The sequence below is a fragment of the Anas acuta genome, chromosome 2, assembly GCF_963932015.1.
Source record: "Anas acuta chromosome 2, bAnaAcu1.1, whole genome shotgun sequence".
NCBI classification, from domain to species: Eukaryota; Metazoa; Chordata; class Aves; order Anseriformes; family Anatidae; genus Anas; species Anas acuta.
The window spans coordinates 110288559-110310364 of NC_088980.1; the positions used below are offsets into that span (position 1 = coordinate 110288559).

At 36.1% G+C, this 21806-nt stretch overlaps 1 protein-coding gene across 3 annotated transcripts in view; it reads left to right on the plus strand.

The window, feature by feature from the left end:
* Positions 1 to 21806, plus strand: part of RB1CC1 (RB1 inducible coiled-coil 1) — a 73469-nt gene that overhangs the window by 41577 nt on the left and 10086 nt on the right. For all 3 annotated transcript variants that reach the window (XM_068671692.1, XM_068671693.1, XM_068671694.1), the window contains 10 exons: positions 707 to 893; positions 974 to 1055; positions 1912 to 1973; positions 2968 to 3071; positions 5135 to 5261; positions 12252 to 14167; positions 18210 to 18369; positions 20131 to 20239; positions 20355 to 20595; positions 21511 to 21562. In XM_068671692.1, coding sequence (XP_068527793.1) covers positions 707 to 893; positions 974 to 1055; positions 1912 to 1973; positions 2968 to 3071; positions 5135 to 5261; positions 12252 to 14167; positions 18210 to 18369; positions 20131 to 20239; positions 20355 to 20595; positions 21511 to 21562 — 3040 coding nt within the window. The remainder of the gene's footprint in view (positions 1 to 706; positions 894 to 973; positions 1056 to 1911; positions 1974 to 2967; positions 3072 to 5134; positions 5262 to 12251; positions 14168 to 18209; positions 18370 to 20130; positions 20240 to 20354; positions 20596 to 21510; positions 21563 to 21806) is intronic.

The following is a 21806-nucleotide window of genomic DNA, read 5'->3' on the forward strand; positions in this document are numbered from 1 at the left end:
ATTTCTTTGTTACTGCAGGGGTGTAGCTCCATGTTATGACTTTGGAAAAGTTGCTGTAACGTTTCCACTCAGACACCAGTTTATCACCTTTTCAGTAGCTAAGCTGTGGTTTAATTATTATGGTGTCTGTTTGAAATTAGTATATTGATCAAGGAATACATGTGTATATTTTCAATAAGGTAATTGTATGTGTGATTACATAAAATGAGAACTTGCGTGTTAGCAGGGTGGTTATTTGTAGTGAGTGAGTAGATAGTGTGAACTTCTGGGCAGTCTTTAGATCTTCCATTTGACAGTATCCCCAACCCTGCTATTTCTGGCTAATGCTTTTCCACGTTTTTAAGATTTATAAACAAAGACTATTGTCATATTTGCTCTGGCTGTACCGACTTCTTTGTAAATTCTTCTAGAGAAAATTACATTATTATTTTAAGGTTATGTATGCTAAGAGTATTACTTACCAAAAACAATACCTTAAGTGTTGGTGAGCGTTAATTTGAGTGTTTATGTGGATTTTTTACTCTGAGAAGTTAATAGGGAAGACAACTACTGAATTCTGAATGACTTGGTACTTACAGATAGCCTGTTGTTGACCTGTGTAAAATAATTGTTCCGTTGATCCAGAGATTTTGCGAATTTTGGATAAATTCAAATGCAGAAGAGATGACTAAGTTGCTGTCTTCTAAAGTGTAACCTGCTTTTGTAGGTGGTGTTGTTTTGTAATGCTTCATGCTGACCAAGATGGAGAGAAACTGCAAGCTTTGCTTCGTCTTGTAACAGAGCTGCTAGAAAGGGTCAAGGTTGTAGAGGCTCTCAGCACTGTTCCTCAAATGTACTGTCTAGCTGTTGTTGAGGTTGTAAGGAGAAAAATGTTCATAAAACACTACAGGGAGGTAAGTAAATACAAAGGTTTGGTCTTGACAGTTTGTCAATGTATAAACTAACTACTAACCATGTATTTTCCTTTCCGTAGTGGGCTGGTGCTTTAATAAAAGATGGGAAACACCTATATGAAGCTGAAAGAGCAAAAAGAGAATCTTTTGGTAAACTGTTCAGTAAGTACTTTCTCTTCTGTGAAATCAGAGCTATGGTTTAGTATGTACTGTTGTCTTTAAAAGTAGCTAAAATATTTTCATTATGTTGTAATTTAAATATCTTCATGTTGGTTTTTGTTGCTTAAAAAGGGAACATACGGTGTGCCAGGAGGTGCTATTAGTAGCAAAGTTTGTTCATAAGTTATGTTATGATTTAACAAACTATTCCGTATAGATTACCCAAAATACTGTGAAAGTTCTAATTAGCTTAAAGCTTTCGAAAGAAAAAAATTCTGATTACTACACTTGAATGCAGTTTCTGCTTGAACATGTACAAGCTTTAAATAGCACTTGTGAAACCATTACTGAATATTTGAGTATTGGTACAGCTTCACTGTAGTTCTTCAGGAAAGACAAAAACTAAAGTTTCACGTGTATAACACTTGACCAGAGGCTTAAAAAAAAAAAAAAAGTATGAAGTTTGATTAAAAAAAATCAGAGAAACTGGATTTTTCTACTAAATCTGCATCCTGTGTTCTAAATGAACTACTAAAATAAGAAAATTGAGTAAAAGGTTATCAAAATTTTGGGAAGGAGATTTGTAAGATTACAAAGAAGAAAACTTGAAAAACAACTTGAAGATTTTAAGAGGTAAGCACTAAAGGAACTATCTCAAATGGAGTGCAAAGTTGTATTTTTCATGGTGGGTTTTGCATGAAGTTCCATGCAAAAAGTTTCACTTTTTGTTAAGAAATAGCATGGTTGGTAATACTTTCAAATTTAGTTCAGTTGTTAAACTGTTTCTCTTGAGGCATTGTTTGTATGTTGCATTTATTTATTTTGCATTTTAAATAACCACTTTTTTTTCTTTGCCCAGGGAAATCTTTTCTAAGGAATCGCTTGTTTAGAGGACTTGATTCCTGGCCTCCTTCATTTTGTGTATGTACTCAGCATCTTTGTTTCTTTCATATTTGTAAACAGTACTTTTGTAAATTAAACTAGGCTTAATTCATGTGATATGCCTGTCACATTGCTCTGACACAAAAGAAAGAGCTAGAAACTAGCACTTTTTTGCTATTTAAAGTGACCTATATTAATGTTGGTTCCTAACTTGCTTTGCAGTGGGAGAGGAAATGTCAGTTTGATACTCCTTTTTAACAAGGAGTCTCTGAAACTGAAACAAAAAAAAAAGCTGTTGATCGGAAAGCTGAAGCCAGGAGGGATAATTTACCCATCTAATCCAATATTTTGAATAATACGGCCATAAAATTAATCATACTGCGAAAGCAAGTAAAAGGTTTTCGTGTTTTCCCGTAATTACTAGACGAGTGGAGCAGAGTTTTCATCTCTTTATTGGTTGATAACATGATGGTGAAAAAGTGTAGCTATAATCAAGCATTGTCTATTAAATTTAGTTTCACGCAGACTGGTTAATTCAAGTAAAATCTATCTCTGATTCTAACGTTGCCATCTTATTTTGTCTTGTTTACTCTTTTCAGCTTCTATTTTGCAGCTTTTTTTTTTTTTTGAAAAGATGCTGGGAAGAAATAAAAATGCTACTTGTCTTATTATTTTAAACACTGAACTGGATTGATACTTAAATGTCTGTTTAGCAGCACAATAAGTAAAGTTTCAGTGCCATCTCTTGTCCCTTAAATTCTTAAATCAGTAATGTTTACAAAGCTTGGTAATAGGGAGAAAGTATTGATGACAGAGGCACTATGGATAATGACTGTAAACGTAAATTAACTTTTTAGGGTTGTTTGGGTGAGGGTGTGGCTGGACGTGGTTCCCTTAAAAGGATACTGAATTCTTTTGTGAGATCAGTTTGTTAAACTTCTCCATTATGAATTAGGCTCCTTTTTTGAGTCATTCCTTAGTCATCTTGATATCACCTTCATAACAAAAAATAATTAATTTCTTCTTAATACAGACACGAAAACCTCGCAGATTTGACAGTGAGCTTCCAGATATCTCATTGAGTGACTTGCAGTTTTTGCAGTCATTTTGTCCTTCAGAAGTACAGCCGTTACTCAGGTAAATCACCTTTTTAAACTTTGTGCAATGTGGGGGTAGCTTCCCTTTCTGTCCTGCTTCCACCTACAAGTTATTTTACGTAAGGAACAGACAAGGATATTTTTTAAACTGATATTCTTAAGCAATGCTCTTTTGTCTGCTTACTGCAGATGGATGTTACTTACATGCTTATACACAAGCTCAGATGACCTGAACACATGTATGCCCTATGTATTCCGTATGGAGATGTAGAGGATGTTGGACATTGCTCTAATAGTTAGTGAGCTTTTAATTTATATGTCTTAAACATGTTAAAAATAAATAAATGTACAAAATAGGCAGGAGCAAGTCCTGTGTAAGGTCCTGTCTAGGACTGGGTCTATCTATATCACCATAATCAGATGCTACGGGTATCTATCATCCTCTGTTCTAACAAACGTGGCTGTAGTTAAAGATTTTTCTCAGACTTCATTTTCTAGCTCCAAGGCCATAATCCCACAAAGGATGGTAATATAAAAAGGAGTTGCTCCAGTGTCATTTGTCAGGTTCACCAACAGTACCAACCTGCAACCTGTTACTGGTGCACGGTGCAGGAGCTGAATTGACTGTGTTTTTCATTTTTATGTTGTACTGGCATTCTTGTTAATTCAGAAGTCCTGGAAATCCTCCTGGTGCTATGGCTGCTGACGTTAAACAATAAGTATAGTGAGCTTAGTGTGCTTGAGAGTGAATTTGCCATAAATAACAATGCAACTGATAAACCATTCTAATTTCCTCTTGTTACACTGTTAAGTTTGCTTCTGAGCCACTGTGGAGATAAAATGAAAACTGTTATAATATGTATTGCTGATATTTGCTGTGAATTTTACAACCTTCCTAGTAAATCCAGACTGAGTTCAGGAATAACTTTGTTTTTCTGTTGTCAGGAAATCATCAGTAACGAAACTGTTGTGGGTTACTGATGTAATGATAGAGCTTTCCACTTGATGGCAATAGAGGTGGAATTATGTCATGTTCACTCTGTTTCGTGTTTATGTTTGGTAGCAATGTTGATGACAGTGGAGGACTTGTAACTTGAGTGGGCTGAGTACCCCACCTGGGTACACTCTGAACTTCAGAACAAACTTTAGAGCAGTGCTTTGTCTGGTATTTTCATTTAATATCGAAAAGCAAAACAATCGGCAAACTAGCAGGCTGAAACCTAGCACGGAATGCTCTCCTATTATCACCAGTCCCCTGAGCTGCATAATTAAATGCTTCTATTTACTTAATGTTTCAGTCTTCTCAACTGCTAAATTTAAGCAATTACTGAAATCTTAATTCTATAAAATTCACTAGATGCTACATGCATCTACTACATAATATTTTATCTAGTGTATATATACTATTATCTAGTATATAATATTTTGAATAGAAAATGCAAAATACTGTGAAATCTGTTTTTATTATGTTGCTAGTCTAAATTAACTTCTGCTTCGTGACTTCAGTGGAGTAATTCCAGACAAATAGCGTGGAAGTACAGGCTCTCAAGAAAAATGGAATAAATATTACTTTTACGGAGGTTTAGGAAACTTACAATTGAAATCTTACAGTGCAAAACATGCAATGTGATCACAAAACATTATTCAGCCTTTTGATTTAGGCTACCTATCGTTGACAAAGAATAATTGAGAATTAATTGTTGCTTCAAAGGAAGAGCTGGATTGGAGAGAATCCAAGAGAATAATCGAGTCATAAGTGCTTCAATTACAGATCTAATCACCATCAATTCTCTTCTGTTAGTGTTGTTGTAACTCTAGGTACTAGTGGTAAATGTTTTCCTCAGAAGGAAAAACTCTGATATATTACTTCCCCATTACTGTGTTTATAGTTATTTAGTACTTAAGAGCTATTGAGTTCTTATTTTAAAGCACAAATACATGTGTTTCTGTGGATTTTCCATGTAAAATAGATGAAACGAAGAAAATATAAACTTTATACAGAAGGAAATTCAGTCTTATTGAAATATCTATATAATATGTTAATATATTTGAATATTAGATGTAACAATAAAGGGGAAAAGGTAATCCTGTACTGTTTTTAAGGGTTCCCATACTATGCGACTTCGAACCTCTTCACCAGCATGTACGTGCTCTACATAACCTGGTAAAAGCAGCACAGAGTTTGGATGAAATGTCACAAACCATTACAGACCTGCTGAATGAACAAAAGGTATGTGCTTTTCTTTTTACCAAGAAAATAGAATACTGGAAAATAGTTGTATATCTTCATAATATTGCTTTAGCTGAAAGAAACTTTGTTCCAGACATGATTAGCTTTTCTCATAACTGCATAGTAATTGTTTCCTTTCTGATGAGTAAAATGAGCCTATTTAGAAAGCAGTCTAAAGATACTAAACGTTTATCAGATGTTTATATTTTACAGAAGTTTTAAAATTAGGAGAATAAATTAAAGAGTCTAATAGAATTATTCTGTTAATATTTTTCTGCCTTTTGTGAGCTTCTGTGTGTGCAATGTGCATATTTTGCCTATGTTGCTTTAGCTTGTATTTAAGTTTGTTCTTACTCTAGATACTTGCATTGCTTTTTAAGTCCTTCTGGCACAAACAGGTAAGGTAGAATTCAGAACCTTAATTGGTTGTCCCCATTAATCTGCATATTGATGTGTCATCTACTTCTTTTGTTGCAGTCCTGTTTCTTGGGGAAGGGAAGTAATATGTACAGTTCTTTGAGTATAGAAGAAATAGATGGGAAAAACTTCTTTCTCATTTCACTCTACTGTTAAGCAGATACTTTGCCCTAGAAACTCTTCCTGTCAATCACTTTTGATTCTACACATTCTGCCTCTAACTTTCATAGTGTGCTAAATGGAGTCCTTTTTGCTTGTGACTGGAACCTGTCCTGTTGACTTCAAGCAAAAGTTTACACATAGCTTAAAGTTGACTGCTTCAGATCGGGCTTCTCCAGTAGTTGTAGTATAGAATTTTTGCAGGACTCCGTGGTATCTACAGTATAAGCGTTCAGATACATTGTGATGCTGACTAGAAGCAATTTTTGTATTGAGCCTGTTCTAGTCCAACTGAAATTTAAGGTATATGCTTCAAATAGGTTGTTACTATTTCATCTTCAAGATCATGTGAATGTTCCATTTTGAATTAGCAAATTCCTGCTTAAACTATATGGATGAAGTTCTCTTCTTTTTACTCCTTTGAAATCTGAACAAGAGATTTACTAGAAGTCTTCCATTTATATAAAGTCTGAGATCTGTGCTGTTCTTCGTTCTGAAATATAAAAAACGGGGTGCTATTTGTCAGCTTAGCTCTTTTCTATTTATGAAGATTGCTTTCTCTATGAGCAGCTGTTATGAACAAGAGGGTTAGGGCCTGATTGCTGTATTAGAAAATGGAATGACTAGGAGTAGTATAACTTTTGTGAAGTCTTGGAGTTTTCTGAATATACTCTTCCACCACACCATGCTATGGTATGTAGAAGTCCACCCCCAACTTGGAGCTTACTGAAATTTATCTCTTAAGAAACCAAGTCAGTGATGGGGGTTCTAGGGAATTCTTAATCACTGAAGCTTGCAGTGTCAGGATAGCGTAAAATAAATCAAAAGAGTAACTTTTAATCCAAGATGTACATAACAGTAGAACAAGAAGCAGGAAAGGAGCCTTGTTCAGTCTTGATCATAGAATCATAGAATTATTAAAGTTGGAAAAGACCTCTAAGGTACCTGACCCAACTGTCCCCCTACGACCAATATCGCCCACTTAACCATGTCCCTAAGCACCACGTCCAACCTTTGTTTAAACACCCCCAGGGATGGTGACTGTACCACCTCCCTGGGCAACCCATCCCAATGCTTGACTACTATTTCTGAGAAATGTCTCCTCATTTCCAATCTGAACCTCCCCTGGCACAACTTGAGGCCATTCCCTCTAGTCCTATTACTAGTTCTGTATGAGAAGAGGACGACCCCCTGCTACTCACAACTTCTTTTCAGGTAGCTGTAGAGAGCAATGAGGTCTGCCCTGAGCTGCCTCCTCTCCAGACTAAAAAACCTCAGTTCCCTCAGTCACTCCTCATAGGACTTGTGTTCCAGGCCCTTCACCAGTTTTGTAGCCCTTCTCTGGACACATTCCAGGGTCTCTATGTCCTTCTTGTACTGAGGGTCCCAAAACTGAACACAATACTAGAGATGCAGCCTCACCAGAGCAGAGTACAAGGGGATGATCACCTCCCTGGTCCTGCTGGTTATGCTATTCCTGATACAAGCCAGGATGCTGTTGGCCACCTGGGCCAACGTGCTCATGTTCAGGCAAGCATCATTCAGCACCCCCAGATCCTTTTCCTCTGCAGAGCTTTTGAGCCACTCTGTCCCAAGCTCTAGCACTGCATGGTGTTGTTGCGGGCAAAGTGTAGGACCCGGAACTTAGCTATGTTGAACTTGATCCCATTGGCCTCTGCCCATCGACCTGTCCTGTCCAGGTCCCTCTGCAGGGCCTTCCTACCCTCTGGCAGATTGACACTTACCCACAACTTGGTGTCATCTGCAAACTTACTGAGGATGCCCTCAATTCCCTCATCCAAGTCATCAATAAATATAAAGAGGATGGGCCCCAACACCGACCCCTGGGGAACACCACTTGCAATTGGTCACTAGCTGGATTTCATTCCGTTCACCACCGCTCTCTGGGCCTGGCTGTCCAGCCAGTTTCTAACTGAGCAATGTGTGTACCTGTCTATGCCATGGGCTGCCAGCTCCTCCCAGAGCATGCTGTGAGACCATGTCAAAGGCCTTGCTGAAGTCTAGGTAGACTACGTCAACAGGCTTTCCCTCACCCACCAGGTGGGTTACTTGGTCATAGAAGGGATAGTTTCTATTGCTCTGAAAGTCCACCTAAATATTGGTTCAGACTTGTTTATCTGAGAAATTTGCATCTGTATCAGGCTTTACAAAAAATGCTTGCCGAATCAGGATCTGTTCTATCCACATTTTTTTGCTATTCTGTGATCAGTTTGGATTCTTGGCTGACTCAAAAATGTCAAATGCCTAGACAATTTGGATAATTCTCTCTTTCCTTCAAGTAAATTAAATTACACAGTCAGAGTTGGGCAACTCGTGATGTCATCTTGAAAATGCCCATCTCTGTATGTCATTTCAGTGATTCATTTGAACATCTTTTTAACTGAAGCAAATAGGTCTGTTGAAGAGATTTTTCTTTGTCAGTGTTTCTGTTATCATTTGGTAGAAGATTGGGCCCTTTCTCTGTCACTTTGTTTTGCAAGTGATCTAGAAGTATTTTTTATTTGTTTTAAGTCACAGGACATAATCAAGGAAAGGCTTGGGTTGGAAAGGACTTTAAAGATCACCTAGTTCCAACCTGGTCTTGAACATCTCCAGACGGGGGGCATCCACAGCTTCTCTTGGAAACCCATGCCAGTGCTTTACCACCCTCAGAATGAAGAATTTCCTCCTAACCTCTAATCTAAATCTCCCCTCTTTTAGTTTAAAACCATTTCCCTTTGCCCAGTCATTACCTACCCAAGCAAAAAGTTGTTCTCCATCTTTTTTATAAACCTTCTTTAAGTACTGATCCCCCCCCCCTTAAGTACTGAAAGATCTGAGTGAGGTCACCCCGGAGCCTTCACTTCTGTACCCTGAACATCCTCAGCTCTCTCAACCTTTCTTCAGAGGTGCTTCAGCCCTCTGATCATCCTCATGGCCCTCCTCTCAACCTGCTCTAACAGATCTACATCCCTCTTTGCATATGCTCTTTTGTTTTTGTTTAAAAATAAGATTGAGATAATATCAAAGTGTCCTCTTATCCTCAGTACTGCTAGGAATTTCTAATCATGAGCCAGCAATGCGCCCTTGTGTCTAAGAAGGCCAATGGTATCTTGGGCCTTTTAGAAGAGTGCATTTAGAAGAGTGTTGCCAGCAGGTCGAGGGAGGTGATCCTCCCCCTCAGCTCAGCCCTGGTGAGGTCACACCTGGAGCATCATGTCCAGTTCTAGGCTTCCCAGTACAAGAGGGACATAGAACAGAGGGAATGCAGTAACTGATCGGGGATGCTAATAACATATTCTAAGTGTCCCCTTAATTCTTACCAATCCAGCTTTGATGAATGTGGATAATATGCGTTTTTATCTGAGGTTTATTTTTTTTTTTAGTATTACATCAAAGTTTTTAAAGAACAATGTTGTTTGTTTTTAATTTGTTGCTATTTTGAAACGTGTTTTTCTTTGCTTTCTGCTTTTTCTGTTTCATTCAGTGGTCTCGCAAAGATGGCTGTGTCCTTTCATTTCTATAATACAAAGTTTAATCTGATTAATGATTGGGTTAAAGATACCTAGGAGAAAGTTAAGGTGCCCATAGCAGTGAGGTAAGAGGATTAAGGTGTCTTCTCTGTGGTTAGCAGGTAACTAACATGTGCAATCCTGTGGTGTTAAGAGGTCCTAATGTAAGAGAAGGCTTTTCAAATGAGGTTATGTATATATCATTTGTTCTAGTTAAATTCAAAATCTATCGCCATTTGTAATCCTTTGAAGAGTTGCACAACTCCTTGCCTATGATTTTATCTACTGATATAACTAGAACAAGGCATGTAATCTAGTAACACCTCAGAGCATTAAAATTACTTCTGCTTTCTAGTTTTCCTTGTTTGCTCTGGACTTTTTTTGTTTGTTGTCACAGAAATTACAGCATATGACACATGCATGCATTACTGTGTATACTTTGTAAATGGACTGTGTAGCAGGCATCAAGTTCTCAGGGAAATAAGCAGTGGTAAACAAAATCTTCCATCTAGTTTCAGTTCTTCAAAATGTGAGGTTTTACTCTTCACTAGGAAATCTAATGATTCAGCTAGAGTTCCACCTCAGTTCACAGCAGCCACTGCAGAGACATCTGATTCATTACAGCGTGGGTTTCCCTCAGAACTGTATAAAAAAAAAAAAAGCAAGTTCACTTCAGCATATTGCTCTACACAATGAAAAGTTGTGGTTTATTTTCCTCTTCTTTATGCTGTATTCTTACTCTGCGCCTTCTAATATGATCCTCCAGAAGTGCCAAAAGTTAATACCATCTTTCCTTTGTATGTGGCTTTCTGTAGGACTTTCTAATATTCGATCTTCAAAGTCATTTTTTATATGCTTACTTACATCTGTGATGCTAGCTTTTATTACTGTTAAAGCTTTGGTTTATTGATATTAAACGCTTGTCAGTTAAAGCATGTGGTTTGAGTCCAGGCATTTATCAACATAGAGAGTATCTTTCAACATTTCTTTTTCTCAATTTTCTTAGATAAACAGCAAGCTGAAATTAATCACAAGGGAGGAAACATATTGAAATCTGAACTGATAGTATCTTTAACAAAAGGAATGATTCCATTTATGTTTTTTCTCTCTTGTATCCTGTATTCATTTTTGATGGCTGAAGACAGTATTTTGAATAACAACATAAAGCTTTTTGCAGTGGGTTTTGGTCATCAAATTTAAAATCATTATATGGTTTACTTTCATAGAAATGAAAAGGTAAATGGAAGTAAGATATATATGCAGCTTGCCTGTTTAGGTGAGTGTCACAACTGGAAATAGGTTATTCCTGAATCTTAGTTTAGCATTCATTTCTTACTCACATTAGTCATGTTACATTCCCATGAAGAAAACGTTTACCTCATACTGAGAAGGATAAGGTACCTTTTTGGATAGCAGCTATTTGTAAAAAGATTGAGAAAATTAAAAATTAGGTATTTATGCAACAGCAGTCTGGTGTCTGCCACTTTTGTCTGGTTTTGGTTTCTGTTGCTGACCATTTATTGCCCTGCTCTACTAACTCATGTCATTTAAGTAGTTGAGTTAGATAACAGAAGTTTCTTCAGTAAAAACTAATATACTGGAGGAAACTAGTCACTATTTAAATGCATGGAGGCAGCATGTAGATTTTGGAAAAGAGGCATGCACAGGATCATTAGCTGGAGGAGGTTGTTGGCTTTCTGCAACTGAGCATCATTCTGAAAGATGTCCTTCGACTGAATTCACTTAAAGTATATTTTCCATGGCAGTATATATAGAAAAGCATTTACAGTTCTGAAATTTAGTGTAACATCTGTAAGATATCTTTGAAATTGCTTAAGATTTGTTTTCAAACACTGTGCATGAACATACACTTCACAGTAGAGTTTGCAGAATTTGAACTCTTTCTTTATAATTCTCATAGTAACTGAACAAGAGGTAATAGTGATGAGATTTAAACATGTTATCTAATTCCAATTAATTGGAAAATTGATGAGAGGTGAACTTGAGCCTTTTAAATATCAAAAGCGCTGTGATCAGAGTTTTTTTTGTAAATAACTCCATAAAGATGAAGAAGCTTGCATAATATTTGTGCTGGGTTACAAGCTGCCTCAGGGGTGACTGTAGAGAGGTATTCTAATCCTTAGCCTTTCAGTTGAAGACTGAGTTGTTTGGAGTTACAGAATCAGGTTTAGTGCTATCCGGTGTCTCTAGGCAAAAAGACAAAAATTGATGTTGGTAGTAACATGGGAAAATAAATCCACACCAACTGCAATGTCCTGACTTCTGAAAAGTAAGAATTTTTGCTTTTAATAAGAATGTACACTTTATTATATTAGTAGTCTTTTACACTTGGACTTACTGATCTCTGAAGCAGGACAATTCGCTTTGCGTGTTTTTGATACTTACATTAGAAGACAACAGTTTTGTCATGATAGCTTTTTGTAAATCTTTTTAATTTAATATTAATTAATAGTATCTGAATTAAACTAAATTTTAACAGTATTAACGAGAATAAATTAGAAATATCTTAACAAAATTATTAATGCAAAACAAATTCAGCAGATTGTTGGAAAACAAAGGGTGTCTATTTCTGACTGGTAGCTTCATTTTTTCATCCAAAGTTGTTCCAGACTTTTCAAAGACAATTGTATATGATTTCTGTAGGATTTTTATATAGCTGGACATTTAATATTTGTTTGAACAATTTTAAAAATAATTAAAACAAAGTACCACTTGCAATTTCTGCAATTTTTAGTTAAACTGCAGTCTTAGTTATTTTGGATTGCTACAGGTAAAGCTGACTTCATTGTAGTTTTTCCTGGAAATTATTGATCAATTTAAAATATTTGTCAACACTTCTGCCAATCTCTTTAAATACTTTTTTGTGTTCTTTAAATTCTAGGCCTCCAATAGTCAAGCATCGCCACAATCTGCTACTACACCAAGGATGGAAAGTACAACAGGAACCACAATTGCTACCTCTTCAAAAACTCCTCCATCGCTCAGTCTTCAGGGTCCCCTGTGTCCTCCTGTGTGTCCCCCAGCTCCATTAGAGGAATTGTCACCAGACAGCATTGATGCTCACACATTTGATTTTGAAACTATTGCCCATCCGAACCTGGAGCAAGCTCTTAAACAAGGATCATTAGACTTGGATTCATTAGCAGAAAGTCCAGAATCTGACTTTATGTCAGCAGTAAATGAATTTGTAATAGAAGAAAATCCAGTATCTCCTAATGTAATAAGTGATCCACAAAGTCCTGAAATGATGGTGGAATCTCTTTATTCTTCAGTTATCAATGCAATAGACAGTAGACGCATGCAAGACACAAATTCTTGTGTAAAGGACGTTTCAGTAGAAAATGCATCGCTCAGTGTTTGCATGGAGAAGTGTAGGGTTATTGCTCAAGATTCAAAGGTACATTTAAGAGGTATAAAAGAAGATCTTTGCCACTTTAGAACACTTGTACAAAGAGAACAGTGTGACTTTTCTAATTCTTTAAAATGCACTTCATTAGAAATATTAAATACTATTGAGAAGGTAAAACTTTCACTTGAAAAAACACTAAAAGATAAACATCAAAAAGAACTGCAATCTTTGAAAAGTGAATATGAAACTAAAATTAATAAATTACTGGAGGATAGTGAAGAAAGCCAAAAAAAGATTACAAAGTTAAAAGGTGACTTGTTAGGCCTAGAGGAAGTACTTCAGAATAAAAATGATGAATTCGCAATGGTGAAAAATGAAAAAGAAGCTGTAGTTTGCCTTCAGAATGAAAAAGATCAGAAATTACATGAATTAGAATGCCAAATGGAGACACAAAATTGTGAAATTAAGAAACTGAGACAGTCACGTGAGACTGTTCTGGAAGACTTGAAAAAACTTCATGTTGAAAGTGATGAAAGACTACAACTCCTGAGGGCAGAACTCCAGAGTTTAGAACAAAGCCATTTAAAAGAACTGGAAAACAACCTACAAGCTAGACATTTACAGGAATTTGAGAAAGTGCTAGCTGAGCACAAGGACTGTTTAGATAAATTAAAAAAAGAGAACCAGCACAGACTTGAACAAATGCAGGAATCTCATGCAGCAGTTGTACAAGAGAAACAACAACAGGTAGAAGAGTTAAAACTCAAAGTTTCAGATCTATCTGATATAAGGTGCAAATTAGAAGTTGAACTTGCCCTGAAAGAAGCAGAAACGGATGAAATGAAGCTTCTCTTGGAAGAAAGCAGGAACCAGCAACAAGAGACCTTAAAATCTCAGATTGATAAGGAAACTGAAAGCTTAAAAAAAGAGATTGATAAATTAAACAGTAAGATACAAAACAGCAGTGATGAATATCAAGTGGGCTTATCAGAACTGAGAACTCTAATGACAATTGAAAAAGATCAGTGCATTTCTGAGCTGGTAGACAGATATGAAGAAGAATCAAATTTGCTTAGAACTGAACTAAACAAAGTAACAGTTCTGCATCAAAAAACTTGTGAAGCAGAAAAAAGACTTTCAGAGCAAATAACAGAACTACAAAGTAAGTTAGAGTTGGAAGTGAATGCCTTAGAAAAGGAAAAAACGGAAAAAATGGCACTCTGTGAGCAGCGGGAAAAATATGAAGCTATTATCCATACGCTTAAGGAAGAGAAAGAACTGTTAGTATCTAACCAAGAGCAAGACAGGCAGTTGCTCATTCAGAAACTCAATTCTGAAAAAGAGGACGCAGTGCAAACTGCTTGTAAAGAGTTTGAATTACAGAGAGAAGCTGCTGAAAAAGGGCTTTTGGAAAAAATACAACAACTTGAGATGCAAGTAAATCGGAGGTACTGTAAGAATTAAGTTGCTGTGTTGTCTTAGTATTCTAAAGTAATTAATCTGTTTTGTTCATGATGCAGTATGCAGTAGGTAAAATTTCTACATGTTTGTAGTAGTGTTTGTCTGATTTGTTTTTTATTCAGGTTTCAAGTTGTTTCTGTTTTATAAGTAATGACGTTCCTGTGTCTGCATTTAGTCTAAAAGACCGTAATATACTTTATACAGTAATGATTTTCAGACAGCAGTGAAGATTTTTATTTCAGTCTTGTAATGCTCTGTTGAAGGAGCACTTCCACAGTTGCTTGAAATTCATGATTCAATGGTCTCAGCCTCTTCTCTCCTGTCCTTTGCTCTTGCACTAGCACTGTATAAGGTTGAAGTGAATGGCTTTTAGGCTAGTAACTTTCTTATGTTGGTTAATTGTACGCTCATGGTGGTGCTAATGCTGCCATGAAAAAATGTGTGACAATACATGGTCAACTGAAAACTGGACTGTAGCTGCCTTGTTTCTAGGGTCTTCCATTTGAGCTTTATAATGAAACGTTATTGGGCAATGTCATTTTAAAGGACATCCTAGCATAATTGTTTTTCCTTGTTCATTTTTGCAGTATTTTTCCAATTGGGGGAAAAAAATCCTTGCCATAAAAACCTAGAGTTACTTCTCCTGACTTCCTATTTCTAATCTACCTACTAGTTCATAATGCCCATCAGAGTATATTATATAATGCAAATACTAGACTTTTTCTATGCAACTATGGCTTAGATACAATATTCTAATTTGAAATGCTAGAATTTGTTTTTAATCTCCCTGTAGAGTTTTGGAGCTCCAAAGATAATTCTTATTTATATCATCATACCAAGAACAAAAAGCTTCGGCTGGGTATTATACATCAAGTATGTGAGATGTGAAGAGTGATAAAATGGGCACATAAAAAGAACAGTGCAGAACTCAAACACAAACTTATTAAGTTGGCATTCACCTTTTAAATATCAATGTAATGTTTTTTTAAAATAAAAATGGGGAGAGTTTATACAGAGAATCCTGTACACAGCTTACTTCCGTCGTGTAAAGAAATGTAAACATCCACATCACTTGAAGTATTCACTTCATCCCCATTACCTAAGGATTTTGATATGCTAATATATCTGTCATTGTGTTATCACTGTCTGCTTTTTGTGTGTCTGTGTACAAAAAAAAAAAGAAGGTCAAAATGAAGGTGTGCTTCCTGAGTTAAGATTCAGTGATTGGGATGCAATTAAATTAAAACTTCTGTCTTTAAATATTCTCTAAATTTAAGGAAATGTGCTGAAATTAGAAGGGAAAAAATGAATAAATCAAGCACTGTGTTCTTTTCCTTTTGTTTGTATTAATGCATGTAGACATGATATGATGCATATGACTCAACAGGAAAAAGATACAGCTATGTCATCAGACTTTTAAAAAAAAAAAAGACCAACATTTAAATTTGAACTGAACACAGCTGTGTGCATTGCTATACAAACTGGATAAAATGGAGAGCAATATGTTTCAAAGAAATATTATCTGCTTCAGTCTGAAGACATGCTAGTAGTTTGTTATGAGTTCTATCAAGTAATTTAATTTTCAAAGTGTGATGTTAAAATACGGTTGCTCTATGCCTTGAATCTGCTGCTAGGCTTTTTCTCTAGGAATAAAGACACAACGTGTTTCGTCTCCAGAGGGCACATATGTTATGTGAATGTCTTACTATTTCAAAGTCACTGCCTAGCTGTTTGGTTTTCAAGTTCCTAAAACCCAAGCTACGTCAGTAACTTGAGTTGACTTTTTATCCTGTCTCAGTTGTTCTTTAGTCATTAATTTGTAACAGTGGAAAACAACCTTTATTTGGCACGTGCTTGTCAAATAAGTGCCTTTTTCTGCAAGATCAATGTTATGCTAGCATTCCAGAAGTCACTGAGAGGGACTTCTGTTGTTGAATTTGATCTGAGCATTGCACTGGTACCAGGAACTTCATTTTTTGAACTTTCATGAAATCTAACAAAAATATTTAGAAGCTAGAAAGGAATATTTGTGGTCCATGTATTACTAACACATGAAAACTGATGTATTTTGTTTATAAAGTGCCTGGAGTTCAAGTCGTCATGATTAGGAGAGAGAATAGATGCGCAAAGCATTTGTAACTGTTTAATTTTTCTTTTGTATGTAGTATGTACTGTGCCCAATTTTGATTAACAGAGATTAATTGAACAATGCAATTTTTGTAATTACTGTCATTAAGCAATTTGTTTTGCTAAAAGATTTATAACTTTGAAAAAATGTTAAAAGCGTAGTAGGGCTTCTGACTGGTTTTAAAACTCAATTATGGATTTGGTATCTTCCAGCCTTGGGATTTTCCAGCTCAGTGGTGAAGCTTTTCCATAAAGCATGCATGTTGTATCTCACAGATAGTTTTAATTTATTTTTAAATAAGTTGAAATTTAATCCAGCACAAAAGAAGCTTTCTCTGTGGCATAAAAAAAGACTTGCCTGGGTGCCTCTAAACTTGCTTTGTTTTCCTGCTCATTTTCCTTCTGACTTAAGGAATCTCAAAAGGTTGCTTTGCCACTGTGTGCACTCAGTTCTTTCAGGGCCTTTGTATTTACAACTTCTAACAGGCTTTCAGAGTGCTTAGCTACTACACCATAGTTTGTATCTCCAGTATATGCCTATGTCTAGAGGAGTGGCAGTGTTCCTAAATATGTCCTTTGTCATCTTAGAGTAGTACAGTGTTTATTTGCAAGAGGAATCCTTGAAGAAAGGTGCCTTTGGTATCTGGAAGAAAAATAAAAAAGGTTAAGTAGGTGTTGTAACTAATGCCATAGGTATTAAGCATCCTTAGAGTAACGACATACTTGAGCTCTTCCTCCAAAGAGCTGAGAGTTCATTCAGTCCATCTGCGAGGCAGATGACACCTCCTTTGGTTTGGTGCAGCTGTCAGTCTTAGGTTTAGGCTGGTGCCTTAGTTTGGCACTCAGGCAACCTGGAATAACGTGAGTAGTGTGGGTTTTTTTTGTATTGTAAGATGTAGGCATAACTCATTACACTTCCCAGCCAAACTTTTACTTATCTCTCTTAAGTAGGGAGAATTGGTGGCAGATACAGGTGAGTTTGTGCTGGATGATGTGGTGAAGAATTCTTGAAGCATTTTCAGGTTAAGAGTTGTGCTTGGTACTTTAGCACACAGTGTTTTGATTTCAGCACAGCCTACCTAATGTCAGGAGACTGTCCCTTCAGGCTGCTGAGACTGGAGAGAGGGGAAAAAAACAAAAACAAAAAACATGTGTATGTAGGTAGGTTTGGGGAAATGTTATTTATTTAAAAAATAACTCCAGTGTGGAGAAACAATTGAAACATAATACAAGTTTTCACAAAAATTGTTGAACAAAAGGGGTTTGTCTGTACTGTACACAGTGGTGGTATAGCCAAACCACAGAAATTGTGGTTAACGCTTTGGGTTCGGTGATGGAAAATATTTGAGCTGTATTACATTGTCTGTTTCAAGAGCCATGTTAGGTTGTTATTAACCTTCCTGCCTGAGTGACATCTAATGCTTTCTTTTCTTTATGATCATTACTGAATTACTGCTGTTCTTCAGATTCTGCAAGCCCGTGTTGTCTTTTACATCTGCGTTCCATTGAATTATTGCTGAATTGTGTATTTTTATAAGGGTACTGTAGGCATTGCATTTTGACATACTAAAAATCTCAGTGGAATTGATCTGTCGTTGTTTCTTGTTTCACCACTTTCCATACCTTGTGTCCAAAAAGTAAAAACAAAAGTCCCTCTCTCAAGAAAATTTCAAAAGTATAGTCACTGTAGCGTACTAGAAAACAATGCTTAAGAGTGCTGAGATATACATGACTGAAAATAGAATTGAATATTAATAATGACTTAATTGGAATACAGTATTCGTTAAATATTTCAGAGAAAACTGTCTCAAAACTGACGTGATTTCTGTATGTTTGCTTCTTTCATATATTCTGGGACTCTCTATATGACATAAATTTAAAACCTAAACATTTTCTTTTAAGTCCTCCCACTGAATCATCTGCTGAATCAACTTTGGTTGCTGAACTTCAAGAAAAGCTTCAGGAAGAAAAAATGAAATTCTTGGAGCAACTTGAAGAACAAGAGAGAAGAAAGAATGAAGAAATGCAGAACATCAGAACATCGCTAACTGCAGAGCAGCAGGTAAAGTTGATTCTTTATTACTTTTCCTCCTATGAGCATGTGTTCTTTTGCTGTTCTGAAGATAACGACTTGTTTTTTGCTGTGTAACACACTCAGAATTTGTGCTATGTTCTGTGGAGTCGTATAATGTGTTAATGAAATTCATCACTCCACGATTTATTTATTAATTGCTTAACTATCTGTGAACGTGCAATCCAGTTTCAGTTTCTGTTCTTTCTTCACTTTTACTTGTGTTGTTATGCTAGTGCTGTAAATTTTATCTGTTGATATACTGAACTCCAGAAAGATGTCACTTAAGTACCGTTTAAGTTAAGTGTTACTCTGTGCAATACATAATTAAAGCTTTGAAATACTAATTGATTTGGAATGCTACTTAATGGCTTTTATATGTCGTTAGCCTGGGCAGATGGCCTTTGAGGTTCAAAGCAAATATGATCTTTTACTTCTTTCTAAACTTATATTAAACAACTCTATGTATTCCTGACCTTGATACAAACTCCCATTACACTGATTTAATTATTAAAATATCTTTACTAGTTTATTTTTCTTTTTAAAATGTCACGAATCTCCAATTTTGTAGATACGCTCAGTTCTGAAATTAAATCTCTCTTAGTAACAGCTATTATCTACAGCTTAGCATTTAAACACTAAGAAAGGTTTTTCTGTTTTAAGCACCTCTACTTTAGTTGTAATAGGATCAAATAAGGTCAGAGAGACAGTGTAGTAATCCACTAGCATAGTGAATGAACTTTGAATCACTTCGTACAGAGAGCAGAAAATCAGACAGCTATAAAGAAATGAGTATTTTTAAAATTTCTGGACTGCACACATTAATACTGAAGTGAGCCATACATAGTTAATCTAATAGGGATATCTTACAGATTGATAATTTTAAGATCTCTTTTTGTGTTGGAATCTGCCTTAGTACACCATTTTCCTTGTTATCTAATAATCTTCATTCATGCAGCAAAGCATGGTAGAGAAAGCGTTAACATCAAATTCCAATGAAATATAGAACCTAATTAAAAATAAACATATATGCCAGTACTGAAAACTTATGTCTGCCTCCAACGATTGCTGAATTTTCTGGGTATTTAACCTCATACTTGATGTCATTTTCACCTTAGCAAAGCTACTTAAGTTTTTGCTTATGCTTGTGATGTGTTATGTGAGTTTTGTTAGACAGACTCAACAGGAAAAAGATACAACTATAAAAGTTGTATGGCCAGACAAATAACTTCTGATTTAAGACAGAGATGAATAGGCATAGAAAAAAATATAAAATACAGAAATAAAGAATCAAAAGCTAGTCAAGGTCATGACTGGCTCCTATAATTCACCAAAGTGAAATTGTGATTTAAAATACCCTCTAAATAGATAGTTCGTAGTTTTTTTTTGTCTCCCTTCACCACAGCTTTGAAAGTAGGAAGTATGAGGGTGTAATGGTTAGAGGGATTCATATCATAGAATCAGCAAGGTTGGAAAAGACCTCTAAGACCACCCTCTGGTCCAACCATCCCCCTACCACCATTATCACCCACCAAACCATGTCCCTAAGCACCACGTCCAACCTTTTCTTGAACACCCCCATGGACAGCAACTCTAACACCTCCCTGGGCAACCCATTCCAATACCTAAAATTTCCTCAGTGTGGCATGAAAACAAACAGCTTAGTTCTTGCTTGGGCTTTTATTTCTCTCTTCTCTTGCTCTACTAGTCTCTTACGTTTCCTATTTCAGTAATACTTCTTTTTGTTTTCAGACCAACTTTAACACTGTTTTGGCAAGAGAAAAAATGAAGAAAGAAAATATAATTAATGACCTTAGTGACAAATTAAAAGTGCTAACACAACAGCAAGAAAAAGATAAGGGTAAGCATACTGTGAAAGTATTTCTTTTCTAATAGGACAATTCCATTTGCGTCAGGTTGGTTTTGCTCCTTTGTTCTGCTATTATTAAAGGAATTTTTATTTATTTGCGTCGTAGATTTGATTGAAACGCTTTCTGAAGATCGAGCTCGTTTACTTGAAGAAAAGAAAAAGCTTGAAGAACAAGTTAATAAGCTGAGAAGTAGTAATCTTTCTCCATCAACCTACTTAGCAGCAGCTTCAGAAGCTTGTGGAGCATGTGCAGCTGATATTCCTGCTGACACAGATAGATTAGCTTCTGACATTGCAGCTGAAGGGAGAATGGACTCCACAATGGAAACCAGTATGATGGCTGTGCAGTAAGTATCGGGCATGGTAGTAGAATTGCACAAAGCATGCTCACGTTCTTTGTGTGTGTGCTGTTGGGTGTTCTAAAGTACAAATGAGCATGTTTAACACTCCCTCCACCTTTGATATTCTTACTAAGAATGTTCTTTTAAATGTATATATACAATTGTGGCATCACAGTCATCAGAAATGGATGGTTTTGATGGCTTTGAAGTAGACAGCCTTAAGGGTTTTGCAATTATAAGGTGAAAAATTACATCTAAGCGTATGAAATATAAATCAAGTGGAAGAAGAGCAATTGTAATAGCGACCTAGGATGAGCTAGTAGAGTTTACATTTTGTTGGCATATCTTTTGAACAGTGGCTGACTTCAGATCAAACACAGAAAACTTTCTGGTTGGTTGAGTGTGTGACTGTTGTAGATTGCATAACGATTTTCGTGTATGAGTGGGAAGTGGAGATACTAGCCCGTGGTAGAAATTAGACTGAATCTTGTGAAATATGCAGAAATGGCCCCATTCTTCTTAAATGACCGCAAACTTATCATCTGTCAGTGACTGAAAATTCACTGGATTATAGAAGGGGGTAAGGGTTTTTTTTTAATTTTTCGAAGGTTCTGCCAGAAATGTCAATGCTGATTCTTAAATTGCCTTTCTGTTCTGTAGTTTTGTTTTTTCTCCCTCAGCTTCCCAGCTATTTTCCTGATTCTTTGCTTTCCTGATTCTTTCTTTCCTAAATATATACCTTGCCTATGTACTAGGAATGCTAGTACCAAAGTATTCTGTAAACTCTGAAGTAAGCTCCTTATGCTAGCAGAATGACAGCATTCATCTGTGCGTGAATGAGAAGGGGGGGGGGGGGGGAAGCACTTTTGAGTGTGTGGGGAAAAAAATTGCTTTTAATGTACCCATTTTTTTGTCTTGTAGTGAAAATGTCCATATGTCTGAAGAAAAACAGAGGATCATGTTGTTAGAAAGAGTGAGTAGATTATCTGTGAGATTAAGCATTACAGCTAATTACTATAAATGTCTGTTAGTACTCTGGTGCAATATAGCATTAGCAAAGCTTATAAATACTATTTTGAGGAATGTTTTCTATTTGAATGATTTTCGGGTTGGTATAACCGAAGTCATTCAAAATAAGTATTAATACAGTGTATTTATACTGAGCCTAGCTTAATGCTCATTTATACTTTGCTCTGTTTATATAGATTTTTGGGATA